Raw genomic sequence first — 18884 nt, forward strand, 5'->3', positions numbered from 1 at the left:
CCGAACGCCTCCCTAGGGAGATGTTTAGAGCATGTCCAACCTGTAGGAGGCCACGGGGAAGACCCAGGACACGTTGGGAAGACTATGTCTCCCGGCTGGCCTGGGAACGCCTCGGGATCCCCCGGGAGGAGCTGGACAAAGTGGCTAGGGAGAGGGAAGCCTGGGCATCCCTGCTTAGGCTGCTGCCCCCGCGACCCGACCTCAAAGAAGCAGAAGAAGATGTATGGATGATTAAAGATGGTGCGTGATCCGTAAACATGAGGCAGGTGAAACTAATGGAAACTAAAACAAACAATGGTGCACAAAAACAGGAACTAACAGAGTCCATAACTAACAGAACATAACTAAACAAAACATGGTCTAGACCACAGATCATGACAGGTGGTACCCCAAAGAATCACTCCATTAAATATTCCAACGCAGTCTTGCTGTTCAAACTAATGTTACATTGGCCAAAATATTAAATATACCTGTTAAATAAAACCTCTGCTTTGTTTGTAATGAATATTTAGGCCTACTACGCTACTGTATTTTACTGTTGGTCATTATGGTGGTACGTGGAGAACCAAGTGTTTTTTGGGGTGGAAAACATGTAGAAAATGAAAAGAGCGTTGTATACGTGCAGGTTGTCACTTCCAAGGTGAGAAGTACATTGATGGACAGATCCTCACAGGAGGAGAAGATGGCTGCCAGGAGTGCACGTGTTCAGTGAGTGAACTAAGCTTCCTCTTTACCGCGACGACATGTGCCACATTCTTATTTTTGGCCGCAGAGGGGCGAGGTGGTGTGCGCCCGGCGAAGATGTCCCGCCGTGTCCTGCACTCATCCGGCGCTGGATGGCTGTGCGTGCGGCGTGTGCGACGGCTGCAGATTTGAAGGACGGGACTGTTTTAACGGAGAGCGATTCGCTGACCCCGGGAACGCTTGTCGACTCTGCTCGTGTCTGGTGCGTACACACCGGGCTTTTTCTACCTTTCCCGAGGCACACCACCTGCGGAAAACGTTGAAAAATGAAACTTGTTGGTGTTTTCCTGTGTGCACGCTGCAAAAACAAGAAACCAAAAATACAAAAATGAGGGGTATTTTATTTGAACCCCAAAATGCCTTAAAATAAGTATATTTTCACTAATAACTAGTGTACTTTTCTTGGTAGAAAAAGAGACCTTTTTACTCAATATGTTGAAAAATGTTCTTAAATGAAGTAAATGCTAGTGCCATTATCTTGACATAATGATACACTGCAAAAAGTCAGTGTTCAAAAAAAGGAAAAAAAATATACAAAAATGAGGGGTATTTTATTTGAACTAAGCAAAATGATCTGCCAATAGAACAAGAAAATTTGACTTGTCAAGACTTTCCAAAACAAGTCAAGTTAAAGCTGCAAGCAGCGATGGACGGGACCAACTTTTGCCGGTGTTTCCTGCCTTTACCCATTCAACATATCTCCACCTGCACATTACCTACCTTCCCTGCATCCTGGGGTCACACTGGTGCTTCTTTCTGTCACCCATACACGCTGGTGCTTCCTGCCATCACCCAGACAACATATCTTTACCTGCACATGACCTACCTTCTCTGTATCCTGGTGTCAAACTGGTGTCTCCTTCTTTCACCCAGTCAACGTATCTTTACCCGCACAGTACCTACCTTCTCTGCATTGTGTGGTCACGCTGGTGCTTCCTGCTTTTAAGCGGCTGTCTTGAGACGGCAGCAGCAGCAGCGTAGCAGTTCTTTGAAGGCTCGTAAAATCAAAACCGGAGCAGTTATTAAAACTCTTTTCGCAAATTTTAATCAGAAGGGTTCACTACCTCGCCTGTGCGAGTTTGAAGCTGAGACAACAAAAGTGCTCAGAGGAGACAATGTTTGAAAAAAGGTGACAGGTTTTTACAAAACCTTTGTTTTGAAGGGGTAATTGCCAACTTCCTGTTGATTTTTGCTGAAGGATGTAAATGAATGAAATGTGGGTCTAAGTGAGACCTACATAGAGGGGTTTGTTTCATGTCTCTACAACAGGGGTCACCAACCTTTTTGAAACCAAGAGCTATTACTTGGGTACTGATTAATGCGAAGGACTACCAGTTTGATACACACTTAAATAAATTGCCAGAAATAGCCAATTTGCTCAATTTACCTTTAATAAATAAATCTCTATATATTAAAAAAATGGGTATTTCTGTCTGTCATTCCAGCCATCCATCCATCCATTTTCTACCGCTTATTCCCTTTTGGGGTCGCGGGGGGCGCTGGCGCCTATCTCAGCTACAATCGGGCGGAAGGCATTCCGTCGTACATTTTTTTTCCTTTTACGGAAGTTTTTTTGTAGAGAATAATTTATGAAAAAAACACTTAATTGAACGGTTTAAAAGAGGAGAAAACACGAGAAAAATGAGAATAAAATTTTGAAACATAGTTTATCTTCAATTTCGACTCTTTAAAATTCAAAATTCAACCGAAAAAAATTAATACAAAAACTAGCTAATTTTAATCTTTTTGAAAAAAATAAAAAAAGAATTTATGGAACATCATTAGTAATTTTTCCAGATTAAGATTATTTTTACAATTTTGATGATGTTTTAAATAGGTTAAAATCCAACAAATTGGATTTTAACAAAATATAACAAATTGGCCCAAGCAATATTTCTAACAAAGACAAATCATTATTTCCTCTAGATTTTCCACAACAAAAATTTTTAAAGAAATTCAAAAGACTTTGAAAGAAGATTTAAATTGGATTCGACAGATTTTCTAGATTTGCCAGAATAATTTTTTGAATTTAATCATAATAAGCTTGAAGAAATATTTCACAAATATTCTTTGTCGAAAAAACAGAAGCTAAAATGAAGAATTAAATTAAAATGTATTTATTATTCTTTATAAATAAATGATAAATGGGTTGTACTTCTATAGCGCTTTTCTACCTTCAAGGTACTCAAAGCGCTTTGACACTACTTCCACATTTACCCATTCACACACTGATGGAGGGAGCTGCCATGCAAGGCGCTAACCAGCACCCATCAGGAGCAAGGGTGAAGTGTCTTGCTCAGGACACAATGGACGTGACGAGGTTGGTACTAGGTGGGGATTGAACCAGGGACCATCGGGTTGTGCACGGCCACTCTTCCACTGCGCCACGCCGTCCCTTTACAATAAAAAAAAAAATACTTGAACATTGATTTAAATTGTCAGGAAAGAAGAGGAAGGAATTTAAAAGGTAAAAAAGTATGTGTTTAAAAATCCTAAAATCATTTTTAAGGTTGTATTTTTTCTCTAAAATTGTCTTTCTGAAAGTTATAAGAAGCAAAGTAGAAAAATAAATGCATTTATTTAAACAAGTGAAGACCAAGTCTTTAAAATATTTTCTTGGATTTTCAAATTCTATTTGAGTTTTGTCTCTCTTAGAATTAAAAATGGCAAGCAAAGCGAGACCAGCTCGCTAGTAAATAAATACAATTTAAAAAAATAAAGGCAGCTCACTGGTAAGTGCTGCTATTTGAGCTATTTTTAGAACAGGCTCGCAGGCTACTCATCTGGTCTTTACGGGCGGGCTACCTGGTGCCCGCGGGCACCGCGTTGGTGACCCATGCTCTATGACATTCCTACCGGAAGTTACAAGCAGTTTTGTCTGTGTTTTCTTCCTAGAAGCAGTTTTGTCAATGTTTTATTCCTAGGGGGCAGTAGAGAGCAATTTTGAGTTTTTTTTATTTTTATTTTTTTTATTTGATCGCAATTTTTGCCCGTCCTGATGTGTGTGTCCAGTTTGGTGAGTTTTAAAGCATTTTAAGGCGGTCAAATTACAGCTCAAAGAGGCAAAAATGAAATAGTTTAGGAAATTTTTGTTTTGAAGGGTTTTTTGCCAACTTTTTGTTGATTTTTTCTGAAGGATGTCAGCTTATGAAATCTGAGTCTAAGTCAGACCTACATAGAGGTTTTTGTTTCATGTCTCTACGACATTCCTAACGGAAGTTACAAGCAGTTTTGTCGTTTTTTTCCTAGGGGGCGCTAGAGCGCAATTTTAAGGTTTGGGTTGTTGTTGTTTTCATTAGATGGCAATTTTTGCCAGTCCTGATGTGTGTATAAAATTTGGTGGGTTTTAAAACATGTTAAGAGGGTCAAATTACAGCTGAAAGAGGCGGCGGTATAATAATAATAATAAAACCTTAGAAATACAATAGGGTTCTCTGTCCCAAAGGTACACACGGTCCCTAATTAGCTAACCTCAAAGAACCCAAAATAAGCTTAAAATAAGTATATTCTCACTAATAACAAGTGCACTTTTCTTGGTAGCAAAAAAATAGACCTTTTTTCTGTTGAAAAATATTCTTAAATGAAGTAAATACTAGTGCCATTATCTTGACATAATAATAAATGGTAAAATGGGTTACACTTGTATAGCGCTTTTCTACCGTCAAGGTACTCAAAGCGCTTTGACACTACTTCCACATTCACCCATTCACACACACATTCACACACTGATGGAGGGAGCTGCCATGTAAGGCACTAACCACGACCCATCAGGAGCCAGGGTGAAGTGTCTTGGTCAAGGACACAACGGACGTGACGTGGTTGGTAGAAGGTGGGGATCGAACCAGGAACCCTCATGTTGCTGGCACGGCCACTCTCCCAACTGCGCCACGCCGTCCCCATTTAGGACCAAAACCCTAAAACAAATAAAAGACCCTAACATGAAATCTGCTTAGAGAGAAGAATTTTCTTATCACACAGAAAATAAGCAAATATCCCCCTTATGTGAGATATTTAATCTTACATAGATTTCACTTTTTGCAGTGTAATGCGCTGTATTTTTTGGTGGCTTTTCCTGTTTTGTTGGTGTTTTCCTGTAGCAGTTTCATGTCTTCCTTCAAGCGCTATTTCTCGCACCTGCTTTGTGTTAGCAAGTAATACTATTTGCGTTGTTGCTAGCCTTTGTGTGGACATTGTTGATTGTCATGTAATGTACAGATGTACTTTGTGGACGCCGTAAGGTTTTGCTGTTTCTGTTTACTTTGTAGCCAGTTCAGCTTTACTTTCGTTTTGCATAGCCATTGCCTTTCCCTTTCCCTTTCCCTTTCCCTTTTGTCCAATTGTGGTTTAAGCATTACATACCTTTTTTTACCTGCACCCTGCCTCCCACTGTGGTCTGTATATCGCGATCACAACAAACCATCATCCCGACACGTTCGGACATTTACAAAGCAATTAACTACACTGCAAAAACTGAAATCTAAGTAAGATGAAATATCTTAAATAAGGGTTATATTTGCTTATTTTCTGTCTGATAAGATAATTCTTCTCACTAAGCAGACTTTATGTGAGAGTGTTTTACTTGTTTTAAGGGTTTTGGTTCTTAAAGATATTACAGCTTGTTGCTGAGATGTGATGACATTGAGTAAAACATTCTTTAAACTAGAATATCAAGTGTTGCAAAGCTGTGTCATCAACACTCCCAAGTATAAAACTACTTTTTTAAAGTAATTATTTCTTCCTTCAAGCATGATTTTAAATAATCATGACGCCGAGCGCATATCATTATGTCAAGATAATGGCACTAGCATTTACTTCATTTAAGAATATTTTTCAACATATTGAGCAAAAAGGTCTCATTTTTTTCCTACCAAGAAAAGTGCACTTGTTACTAGTGAGAATATACTTATTTTAAGCTATTTTTGGGTTCATTGAGGTTAGCTAATTTTACTTTGTTTTGGAAAGTCTTGACAAGCCAAATTTTCTTGTTCTACTGGCAGATCATCTTGCTTAGTTCTGTTATGGTCTACAAGGGGGAGATGACGGCAGACACCAGAGGGTGGTAATGTTCAATAATGTATATATATATATATATATATATATATATATATATATATATATATATATATATATATATATATATATATATATATATATATATATATATATAATAAAACAATACTAACTAATAAATTAAGGAAATGGAGTGTGACATAATACAAAAGTGTGTATAGTGTAAGACTATGTGTGTGGTTAGCTGAAGTGTGTGTCACCAAGTGTGTTGAACGAGATACGAGGAAGTCCAGTGGAGAGAGAAGGTTTAAGGTCTGAGTCCAAAGCCAGGGAAGTCAAGGATCGAGGGAAGCAGACAGAGTCCAGAGGGGGATTCGGGAAAATGTGAGATGCACAGCTAACTTTCCAGGCGACGGAGGGTACTGCGGGGCGACACAAGAAAACACACTGAGAACACGGAGGGGCAAAACACAGAGAGAGCAGGATTGCATCAAGCAGGATGATCGCTTACTGTACACCAACTGAAGACTATACTCCGGCCCAGCATGGCAGGTTGTGCGAGCTTATGAAGGCAGCCCGTTCATCCCAGGCAGGTGCGCTGATTACACATTTCCTGCAGCCGTGAGGAGGTGCGCCCGCAGCGGAGAGGAAACGCCCGTATATTTTTGGGACCGATTAGGTAAAGTTGCATATTTTCCCACGGCACACCAGACAATAACTGCGGCACAGTGGCGGTCACCCGAAGCGAGTATGACGATCCTCCTGGTGGGGGTGTATCCCTTTATGGAGGATACCTGTGCATGACTTAGTTTAACGTGGGGAGACTGGTGCACAGACAGTCACCACACCATCCTTGACAAAAAATCGGGTCTAGGTCCAGTGGCATGAAGTCCAAGATGACTGGGGACCCTTTTCTGCTGCAGCCTTCCCCCACCTCCCAGCCTTTGTGGTAGTTCTTATATCTACCGTCTTCTGCTGTTGAGGTCTTCACCGTATCCCTGGCTAAGGGTCAGTCAGGTACTAGGCTTTTGGCAAGGGCCACCTGGGGTAACAGTAGTAAAGGGGTTAACCTCCTAGTGCCCCAAGACCCCATAGAGGAGCCTCCACTGCCGGATGCACTTTAACGTCAGGCCCAGGACACGGGTCCAGTCTTGTTCTAAAATGACATTTGTCTCCGTGCAGAATGGCGGCGTGGTGTGTGCGCATGTGTCGTGTCCAAGCGTCACCTGTTTGCATCCGGAGACCCCGCCAGGTGAGTGCTGCCCCGTCTGCTCCGGGATTTGTCGCCATCAGGGGAAGGAATACCGGTCAGGATCATCCTTCCCTTCACCCTCCGACCCCTGCTCCTCCTGCTCCTGCCTGGTCAGTCATCTTGTTGGAACCTTTTACACCTCACATATTATGTCAGGATTGATCAGTTTTCTCTATTCCCTTTAGAATGAAGTGGTGAGCTGTCAGAGGAGACCATGTCCAGTCCGGTGTTCCCACCCCGTCCCGTCAGACGCCTGCTGCCCCGCCTGTGACGCCTGTCTGTATGAGGGTGTGGTCCGCTTCCTCGGCCACACTTTCTCCCCCTCCTCCAAACCTTGCCAGCGCTGCACATGTGTGAGAGGCACGGTCACCTGCGTGCCCCTGGTGTGCCCGCCCACGCCCTGCAGCCGAGCCGTCACCAAGCCAGGCCAGTGCTGCCCTGAGTGCACAGGTACTACTCTCCATCTTGTAATGTACACCGTTGGAACTTTCAACATTATTTTCTTACATGATTATTGCAGTACAAGATCGGCTCATTTCAATAATTTAGAATCAATGGACAGAGGATGTGTGCGTTTGTTGTAATGCAGCCTAGGGCGGGGCCATGTGGCCTTTTTTTAGTATCTCGATTGGACTCCGCCAAGGCTGCCCTTTGTCACCCATTCTGTTCATAACTTTTATGGACAGAATTTCTAGGCGCAGTCAGAGCGTTGAGGGGATCCGGTTTGGTGGCTGTAGGATTAGGTCTCTGCTTTCTGCAGATGATGTGGTCCTAATGGCTTCATCTGGCCAAGATCTTCAGCTCTCACTGGAGCGACCGGGATGAGAATCAGCACATCCAAGTCCATGGTTCTCTCCCGGAAAAGGGTGGAGTGCCATCTCCGGGTTGGGGAAGAGACCCTGCCCCAAGTGGAGGAGTTCAAGTACCTCACGAGTGAGGGAAGAGTGGATGGTGAGATCAAGAGGCGCATCGGTGTGGCGTCTTCAGTAATGCGGACGCTGTATAGATCCATTGTGGTGAAGAAGGAGCTGAGCCGGAAGGCAAAGCTCTCAATTTACCGGTCGATCTACGATCCCATCCTCACTTATGGTCATGAGCTTTGGGTTGTGACCGAAAGGACAAGATCACGGGTACAGGAGGCTCGGATGGCGGGGGTCTCCCTTAGAGATAGGGTGAGAAGCTCTGCCATCCGGGAGGAACTCAAAGTAAAGCCGCTGCTCCTCCACATTGAGAGAAGCCAGATGAGGTGGTTCGGGCATCTGGTCAGGATGCCACCCAAATGCCTCCCTTTTGATAAACACTTGATGCATATAATCACAGCAGTATGATGATTGTATGTGTCTACATTAAAACATTCTTCTTCATATTGCATTAATATATGCTACTTTTAAACTTTCATGCAGAGAGGGAAATCACAAGTCAATTGAGCTAAACTGTATTTATTAAACAGTTATTAAGTAGTGGCACAAACATTCATGTCATTTCCAAAACAGAACGCCACTACAATAGTTAAAAATAAATAAAGTGCACTTTTGTGCATGATGTCACAAAAGATATTTCAATAACTGTCAAATAAAAATGAGCTGCGTAATAGGACATCAAATAGTGTATGTCCTTCGCTATGTGGTAGGTTCCTGCGGACATCTCCTTCTATTGTTGACTATTTTTTTCATGTGGTGTTGATCTGGAAATGGTTGCTTGGGCATTTTGTTGGTGTGGCACTGAACGGAGATGTTGACATGCGGAGTTTCAAGTACCCCTCATCCTCGAGCGGGTGACTATTCAAATAATGCTACATATTAGCAGTAATTCTAATGTTATGTGTCTCGCCGTCAGCACATGCCCCGCCCCTATCCGATGGTTCTTGTCCTCAGCACCATCGACAGTGGCGGTGACCTTTGCTCCTGCAAGCCCGCTGGCCACACCTCCCTCCACAAACTTAATATATGCAGTACCAGAGAAATATAAATAACACAAAAATAGCTACCAAAACCTTAAGGACCAACACTAAAGTGCAGTAGCACAGTAAGCCGAGGTATTCATCAATCACCACCACAATCACCACCACCAAAATGCAGTAGTGCAGTAGGCCCAAGTATTCATCAAACAACAAATAATAAACTTAATAGAAGCAGGACTACCAAAATATGAATAGCAAAAAATGGTTACCACAATACTATTTTATGATTATTAGTTTTTAATTATATTATATTAAATAGAATTAAAAAATATATATTTTCAGTCCAATATTAAGATTGTTGCGTATTTTTGTTCCTCTCTAATCAAGCCAAACTTCTTGCACAGTGATGGACTATTTTACATTTGGAGTACAATTAGCTATGGTCAAAATAATCTGTTACAGTATCCAACTGTAGCTGTCAAATAATGTTATTAACGGCATATTACATGAATTAGGACTGTTATTAATGGGCAGCACGGTGGATAGGGGTTAGTATGTGTGCCTCACTGGGTTCAGTTGTGGGCTCGGGATCTTTGTGTGGAGTTTGCATGTTCTCCCCGTGACTGTGTGGGTTCCCTCCGGGTACTCCGGCTTCCTCCCACCTCCAAAGACATGCACCTGGGGATAGGTTGATTGGCAACACTAAATGGTCCCTAGTAGGGCTGGGCATTATATCGATATACTGGATGTATCGTGGGTTTGTCTCTGTGCGATATAGAAAATAACTATATGGCGCATGGGTGTCAAACTCTGGCCTGCGGGCCAAATTTGGCCCACCGTGTAATTTCATTTGGCCCTTGAGGCAATATCAAATTAACATTAGAGCTGGCCCGCCAGGATTAACAACGCATTCACCGCTTATACTCATACTTGCCAACCCTCCTGATTTTCCCGGGAGACTCCCAAAGTTCAGTGCCCCTCCCGAAAATCTCCCGGGGCAACCATTTTCCAGAATTTCTCCCCGAACAACAATATTGGGGTCGTGCCTTAAAGGCACTGCCTTTAGCGTTCTCCACAACCTGTCGTTACGTCCGCTTTTCCTCTATACATACAGCGTTCCGGCCAAGTCACATAATATATGCGGTTTGTACACACACACACACACACACACACACACACACACACAAGTGAATGCAGGGCATATTTGATCAACAGCCGTACAGGTCACACTGAGGGTGGCCGTATAAACAACTTTAACACTGTTACAAATATGCGCCACACTGTGAAGCCACACCAAACAAGAATGACAAACACAATTTGGGAGAACAACCGCACCGAAACACGACATGAACACAACAGAACAAATACCCAGAACCCCTTGCAGCACTAACTCTTCCGGGACGCTACAATATCCACCCCCGCTACCACCAAACCCCGCCACCCCCCAACCCGGACCACCTCATTATTTTATTTTCAAATTTATTAGCTAGTGAAAGAAGTTAATTTTGATATTTACATTAGAAGACAGCAAATAGAAAAGAGGCATTACATTTTTTATTTAAATTTTATTTCTGTGATGTTTTTCCGTTTGTTTTTTGAAAGTTGATTTTGCACTATTAGGTTATATAAGCGTTGTTAAAGCAAATCAGTGTAACAAACTGAGCAATAATTAACGTTTTATTAATTCACTTTCTCTTGCTACTTCAAGGCTTGAATGTTTGATTCATTCCTTATTTATATTTTACTTTCAAATTTATTATTGGCCTGTGGAAAAAGTTTATTTTGATATTTACCTCATAAGGCTGCAAATAGAGAAGAGGCATTCCATTTTTATTTTTTTTTATTTGATATGCCATTGATATTTTTTAAATATTGTTATTATTATTTGAAACTCAATTCTGCTTGTCACTATAAAGTTATACAAGCCTTGCTTGTTCAATATTCAATGCAAAACTTGTTTGGGTCCCTATTAAAAGGTTCATTTGTTCAATCTTGGCACCTGGCTTTGTTCATTTTAAAATGTTGGCCCACTCTGTATTTGAGTTTGACACCCCTGATAAGGTGATATTGGAGTATACGTTTTCACGCAGTTGCTTTTAGCTGTGGGAATTACACTACAGGCTTTTCCCACTCCTTCTTGTCTCTCCTTCTCACAGAGACGTAAAACAAGCGCACCTACTGTCACATACTGTCGCGCGTGCAACGTCATACGCCCTCGCGGAGCAGAGAGGTAGAGACATGGGTAACATTAGCTGTGATGCTAACGGTGCGTTGCGAGTGGTAATACGAGAGAGAGAAGGTGCCAATCTGGTAACAAATGAAGGAAGAATAATTAATTCCCATGAAAAACAGCACAAGATCCATCTTATGGCGGTGGTTTGGCTTCAAGCGGGAGTATGTTCAACATTTATGCGGCAAAAGCATTGCTACAAAAAGTAGCAGCACTGCTAATGTAGCATCATTTGAAAAGTCGCCCGCTTTTCAAATGAGGAGTGCTTGAAACTCCGCATGTCAACATCTCTGACCAGGGCCACACCAGGGGCGTCGCCAGACATATTTCACTGGGGCACGTGCCCCACTGTTGATCTTCAGTGCCCCAGTAAAAATTTCACCAAAAAAAACGCTTCAGAGTTTTAAGTCTACATAACATAGACAACAGCGCACATACTACTTAGTATGGTAATTGATTGCTACTGTATTCACTCCACGAAACAGTGAGCACATGGCTACTTAATATGGTAATTTATTCACGTGTGGATCGAGACTTCGGTTGAGAGAGAGGGAGGGGGGGGGGGTTCGAATCACTGCGTGAGGCAGGTAACGTTAGCCAACAACAATTTGTTAATTACATTTTGATTTTGATTTTGATTTGACTCAAACTGTAACTCCTAGATGGATTTAAAAAAGTTATTCGCGCGCAGCAGGGAAGAAGAAGCGAGGAAAGAGAGATGTAAGTGAAGACCTAGCTAGTTAGGCAACATCATTGTCTTAAGTTGATGCTAAGTTAGCTAACGTTATTCCTTGTATCAAGACAAACATATTCATTTGCTGTACGAGCTGTCGGGGGAATTTCCAATGAACATGAAACATAATGTTGGTTGTTGTCTGCTGGTTCTGCATCAATGATGATTTGGAGTAAGCATGTGTGAGTTGAGTGCTTCTCAAATGGTTTATCTTCAGGAAGAAAAACATTTTTCCATATCATCAAGTCGTGAGCCAAATTTTTAAATCATTCAAGTTTATTTCACAGAAAAATAGCACAGTAGACTTGTCTTGTTAATCGGTGTGACTTTGACTAAAATAATCTTGTTTTGTCACCAGAAAAATGGCTACAGCTAAAGCATCTGGTTTTGTTTCCAGAAAAAATAGTAACATTTCTATATTTGTTTTCAGAAAGATGGCTGAAAATATCGGGTTTTGTTGCCCCATTTAGATTTAAAAAAAATATATTTCCATGTCTGTCCTGAGTCCTCCTCCAACTTGTTAGTCGGTTTGCCTTTTGCTAAAATACTCACTAATAGTCACTAGGAAAATGGCTAAAAATATCTGGTTTTGTTGCCACAATTAGATTTTTTTCTCCCTAAACTTTTTTTTTTTTTCATGCACACATCTGACTGCAACTCACTGAAAATGACACACAATCCACTTTTATGTCACGACACAGCAGTTGGGAACCACTGGACAACTGTATAACAGTTACTGTAATATTTCCATGTCCGTCCAGAGTGATTGACCACTTTGCAAAAATGAAAAGGAGACGTTACAGTTTACTTCTCAGAAAATGATTCCCTGAACAGACACACAACAGTTGTTCATTTATTCTACTACTGTGGCTTTATTGTTTTGTGTATATTTTCTAGTTTTGTGTATCTGAAATAGGATTAGCCACATTGCCATTAATGGAAATTAAATAATATAAAAGAACCCAGAGATGTAGGGGTGCTTTTTGTTTTACTTTTGTAGATGTTAAATTTGCAGATGATTACTGCAATAAATTTTTGCTTTTACCAGTAGCAGTTTAGAAGTCTGGAGTAAAAAGGTGCACAAGTAGGTCAAATGCATTAGTTAATTTCAGGTGGTTAATAAAATATCCATACAAAATAATCTGATATGATTTCATAGTTTAAAGCACTATTTATGTATTTTTTATGATAAATAAGTGCTAAAAATGTTTTTGCTTGCGTGCTTTGCATGCTCACATGAAGTATTTGTGCCCCAGGTGTGCCCCAGTACAGTATTAGGTCTAGTGAGCCACACCAACAAAATGCTGATGCAACCATTTCCACATTAACACCGTATGAAGAAAAAAAATCAACAACAGGCGAAAATAATGTCCGCAGTAACCTACCACATCGCGAAGGACATACACTATTTGATTTCCTATTACGCAGCTCATTTTTGACAGTTATTGAAATATCTTGTGTGACATCATGCACAAAAGTGCACTTTATTTGTTTTGAACTATTGTCGTGGCATTCTGTACAAAAAGTGCACTTTAATTTAGTGTTGTTTTGATATGTCATCTTAGTGACATCATGCACAAAAGTGCACTCATGGCTTGTTTTAAAATGTCTCTGACAATCTTGCACTTTCTGTTCTGGAAATGACATGAATGTTTGTGCCATTGCTTAATAAGTGTTTCATAAATACACTTTTAGTGTATGTCTGCATGAAAGTTTAAAAGTAGCATATATTAATGCAGTATGAAGAAGAATGTTTTAATGTAGACACATAGAATCATCATACAGCTGTGATTATATGCATCAAGTGTTCATTCAAGGCAAATGCATAATATAGAGATATATATGGTGTATGGCAGGGGTCACCAACGTGGTGCCCGTGGGCACCAGGTAGCCTGTAAGGACCAGATGAGTAGCCCGCTGGCCTGTTCTAAAAATAGCTCAAATAGCAGCACTTACCAGTGAGCTGTCTCTATTTTTTAAATTTTATTTATTTACTAGCAAGCTGGTTTCGCTTTGCTCGACATTTTTAATTCTAAGAGAGACAAAACTCAAATAGAATTTGAAAATCCAAGAAAATATTGTAAAGACTTGGTCTTCACTTGTTTAAATGAATTCATTTATTTTTTTACTGTGCTTCTTATAACTTTCAGAAAGACAATTTTAGAGAAGAAATACAACCTTAAAAATTATTTTTGAATTTTTAAACACATATACCTTTTTACCTTTTAAATTCCTTCCTCTTCTTTCCTGACAATTGAAATCAATGTTCAAGTATATATTTTTTTTATTGTAAAGAATCATAAATACATTTTTATTTAATTTTTCATTTTAGCTTCTTTTTTTTCGACGAAAAATATTTGTGAAATATTTATTCAAACTTATTATGATTAAAATTCCAAAAAAATATTCTGGCAAATCTAGAACATCTGTAGAATCAAATTTAAATATTTTTTCAAAGTGGATTTTAACCTATTTAAAACATGTGATCGAAATTCCAAAATTAATCTTAATCAGGAAAAATTACTAATGATGTTCCATAAATTCTTTTTTTAATTTTTTCAAAAAGATTCGAATTAGCTAGTTTTTCTCTTCATTTTTTTTCGGTTGAATTTTGAATTTTAAAGAGTCAAAATTGAAAATAAACTATGTTTCAAAATTTTATTTTAATTTTTTTCGTGTTTGCTCCTTGTCATGCCTGTTAAGCAAGATTTATGTTTTGTCATGATTTGTTTTGTTTTTGGACTCTTGTTTCACGTTTTGCATTTCCTGGTTTTGTTTGTTTTCATGCCAACCCATTGATTTTCACCTTGCCATCCTAGTCACGCCCCGTCCCTCAGCTCTCACACCTGTTTCTCATTACCACCGCTACTACTTAAGTAATTTGCTTTCTGTTCATCGTTCTGGGAACTTTGCTTGCCTGCTTGCCTTCATGCGCACACCTTACCCTTGCTGCACCTTCTTCATGCCCTTGTCCATAGTTCCATGTCAAGTAAGTTGTTGTATATAGTCATAGTTAAATGCTTTTGTGCTAAGTCTTTTTGTTTATGTCCATAGTTCATTCATGCCATCGTGCAAGTGTTTTTGTTTTCCTGTTTGTATTTTGTAGTCTAGTAATATACCTCCTTGTGAGCGCCCTTAGTTTGTTTATTTTTTATTATAGTGTTTAAATAAATAAATATGTACTTACACTCTCGTCTGGCTCGTGCCAATCATCCTTTGCGTGGAAGAAGCAAAACCAGTCCATGTCCAGGTGTGACACTCCTCTTTTAAACCGTTCAATTAAGTGTTTTTTTCATCATTTATTCTCTACAAAAAAACCTTCTGAAAAGGAAAAAAAAATGTACAACGGAATGACAGACAGAAATACCCATTTTTTTTATATATACAGATTTATTTATTGAAGGTAAATTGAGCAAATTGGCTATTTCTGGCAATTTATTTAAGTGTGTATCAAACTGGTAGCCCTTCGCATTAATCAGTACCCAAGAAGTAGCTCTTGCTTTCAAAAAGGTTGGTGACCCCTGGTGTATCGTAACATGGCCTAAAAATATCAAAATATAAAAAAATGGCCATATTGCCCAGCCCTAGTGTGTGAGTGTGAATGTTTGTCTATCCGTGTTGGCCATGTGATGAGGTGGCGACTTGTCCAGGGTGTACACCGCCTTCTGCCCGAATGCAGCTGAGAGAGGCTCCAGCGACCCCGATTGGGACAAGCGGTAGAAAATGGATGGATGGATGGAGGACTGTTAATAGTTAGAAACACTTAGTTTTTTGTCCATAGCTTGAAAAATTTAAAATTGAAAATAAACTGTTTCAAAATGTTATTTTAATTTTTTTCTAGTTTTCTCCTCTTTCAAACCGTTCAATTAAGTGTTTTTTTTCATCATTTATTCCCTACAAAAAACCTTCCGAAAATGAAAAAAAAAATGTACGACGGAATGACAGACGGAAATACCCATTTTTTTTATATATACAGATTTATTTAATGAAGGTAAATTGAGCAAATTGGCTATTTCTGGCAATTTATTTATTTGTGTGTCAAACTGGTAGCCCTTCGCATTAATCAGTACCCAAGAAGTAGCTCTTGGTTTCAAAAAGGTTGGTGACCCCTGGTGTATCGTAACATGGCCCAAAAATATCAAAATATAAAAAAATGGCCATTTTGCCCAGCCCTCGTGTGTGTGTGAATCTTTGTCTATCTGTGTTGGCCCTGTGATGAGGTGGCGACTTGTCCAGGGTTTACACCGCCTTCTGCCCGAATACAGCTGAGATAGGCTCCAGCGACACCGATTGGGACAAGCGGTAGTAAATGGTTGGATGGAGGACTGTTAATAGTTAGAAACACTTGAGTTTTTTGTCCATAGCTTGAAAAATTGAAAATTGAAAATTGAAAATAAACTGTTTCAAAATGTTATTTAATTTTTTTTCGTGTTTTCTCCTCTTTTAAACCATTCAATTAAGTGTTTTTTTCATCATTTATTCTCTACAAAAAAATCTTCCGAAAAGGAAAAAAAAATGTACGACGGAATGACAGACAGAAATACACATTTTTTTATATTTACAGATTTATTTAATGAAGGTAAATTTAGCAAATTGGCTATTTCTGGCAATTTATTTGTGTGTATCAAACTGGTAGCCCTTCGCATTAATCAGTACCTAAGAAGTAGCTTTTGCTTTCAAAAAGGTTGGTGACCCCTGGTGTATCGTAACATGGCCTAAAAATATCAAAATATAAAAAAATGGCCATATCGCCCAGCCCTAGTGTCCCTAGTGTGAATGTTGTCTGTCTATCTGTGTTGGCCCTGTGATGAGGTGGCGACTTGTCCAGAGTGTACACCGCCTTCTGCCCGAATGCAGCTGAGATAGGCTCCTGCGACCCCGAATGGGACAAGCGGTAGAAAATGGATGGATGGAGGACTGTTAATAGTTAGAAACACTGAGTTTTTTGTCCATAGCTTGAAAAATTGAAAATTGAAAATAAACTGTTTCAAAATGTTATTTAAATTTTTTTCGTGTTTTCTCCTCTTTTAAACCGTTCAATTAAGTGTTTTTTTCATCATTTATTCTCTACAAAAAACCTTCCGAAAATGAAAAAAAAAATGTACGACGGAATGACGGACAGAAATACCCATTTTTTAAATATATATACAGATTTATTTATTGAAGGTAAATTGAGCAATTTGGCTATTTCTGGAAATGTATTTAAGTGTGTATCAAACTGGTAGCCCTTCGCATTAATCAGTACACAAGAAGGAGCTCTTGCTTTCAAAAAGGTTGGTGACCCCCATGGCCTAAAAATATCAAAATATAAAAAAAATGGCCATATCGCCCAGGCCTAGTGTGTGAGTGTGAATGTTGTCTGTCTATCTGTGTTGGCCCTGTGATAAGGTGGCGACTTGTCCAGAGTGTACACCGCCTTCTGCCCGAATGCAGCTGAGATAGGCTCCAGCGACCCCGATTGGGACAAGCGGTAGAAAATGGATGGATGGAGGACTGTTAATAGTTAGAAACACTGAGTTTTTTGTCCATAGCTTGCATGTTGGATGGACAAGAGTACAATGACGGGGAGGTGTGGACCCTGGGTTCAAACCACTGCTCCACATGCACCTGTCAGGTAGGAATTATTGTCTTTGTTTCCTGTTCACTTTTATTTCAAACACCAAGAAGCGTGTTGAACGTTGCAGGCTGGCGAGGTGCAGTGCACGTCCCCCCAGTGTCCCGAGCTGACCTGCGTGAATCACGTGACCGATCCAGGAGCGTGCTGCCCTCGATGTCGAGGTAAGCGCCAACACAGTCACAAGCACAGGAGTCAACAAGTCCACCTGCACAAACACACGTGTCGCCGGCAGGCTGCATGTTCGACAGAGAGGAGCGTAGAGAAGGCAGCAGCTGGTTCGCCGACTCGTCTCACTGCAGGAGCTGCATGTGCGTGGACGGCGTAACCACCTGCTCCCAAATACGCTGCCTGTCTCCGTGCACCAACTTCATCTACGTGCCCGGAGAGTGCTGTCCTGTGTGTGCAGGTAGGCTACTTTAAAACCCTCCTAACGTTGATAATGTTGTTACTCAGCCAGCGATTGTGCATTGCAAAAAGTCAGTGTTCAAAAACAAGAAAAAAACATTTTTATTTGAACTAAGCAAAATGATCTGCCAATAGAACAAGAACATTTTGCTTGTCAAGACTGCAAAACAAGTCAAATTAAAGCTGCAAGCAGCGTTGGTTGGGTCAGCTTTGGCTGCTGCCCCCGCCACTCAAGCCCTGGTCTTAGTCAGACCTACATAGAGGTTTTTATTTCATGTCTCTGCGACATTCCTAACAGAAGTTACAAGCCGTTTTGTCTGTGTTTCTTCATAGGGGGCGCTAGAGCGCAATTTTGATTTTCGGGGTTTGGTTTTTTATTAGATGGCAATTTTCAACAGTCCCGATGTGTGTGTCAAATTTGGTGAGTTTTAAAGCATGTTAAGGGGGTCAAATTACAGATCGGCGTTTCTGGATGTTGTTGATAAATGGCTTTCGCTTTGCATAGTAGAGCTTTAACTTGCACTTTGAAGCATTTTAAGGGGGTCTAATTATAGCTCAAAGAGGCTAAAATGACATTTTTTGCAGCATGTTATGGGGGTCAAATTACAGCCCATAGGTGCGGAATAATAATAATAATAAAGAAAGAAACAAAGAATAAAACGCACGAAATTCAATAGATCCTTTGGCCCATTGCCAAAGGACTCCTTTAGGAGTCCTTTGGCAATGGACCTGGCGGACCCTAATTAGCTAACCTCAATGAACCCAAAAATAGCTTAAAATAAGTATATTCTCAATAATAACAAGTGCACTTTTCTTGGTAGAAAAAAAAAAGTGACCTTTTTGCTCAATATGTTGAAAATTTTTCTTAAATGAAGTAAATGCTAGTGCCATTATTTTGACATAATATGTGCTCGGCATTGCATTTCTTGAAACCAGCAAACTTATACTAAAAACGAATTTATTGTTCTTAATGGAAGGCAACAGCTTGTAACT

The 18884-nt window shown here is 40.1% G+C and overlaps 1 protein-coding gene across 1 annotated transcript in view; it reads left to right on the top strand.

Annotated features, from left to right (window-relative positions):
• kcp (kielin cysteine rich BMP regulator) overlaps positions 1 to 18884 on the top strand; it is a 109094-nt gene that overhangs the window by 70089 nt on the left and 20121 nt on the right. The window contains exons 27-33 of the mRNA XM_061916815.1: positions 626 to 708; positions 773 to 946; positions 6937 to 7116; positions 7192 to 7456; positions 17401 to 17483; positions 17554 to 17647; positions 17719 to 17892. Of these exons, the coding sequence (XP_061772799.1) occupies positions 626 to 708; positions 773 to 946; positions 6937 to 7116; positions 7192 to 7456; positions 17401 to 17483; positions 17554 to 17647; positions 17719 to 17892 (1053 nt within the window). The remainder of the gene's footprint in view (positions 1 to 625; positions 709 to 772; positions 947 to 6936; positions 7117 to 7191; positions 7457 to 17400; positions 17484 to 17553; positions 17648 to 17718; positions 17893 to 18884) is intronic.

Source organism: Nerophis ophidion, linkage group LG12 (genome assembly GCF_033978795.1).
Source record: "Nerophis ophidion isolate RoL-2023_Sa linkage group LG12, RoL_Noph_v1.0, whole genome shotgun sequence".
In the NCBI taxonomy this organism is placed as follows: Eukaryota; Metazoa; Chordata; class Actinopteri; order Syngnathiformes; family Syngnathidae; genus Nerophis; species Nerophis ophidion.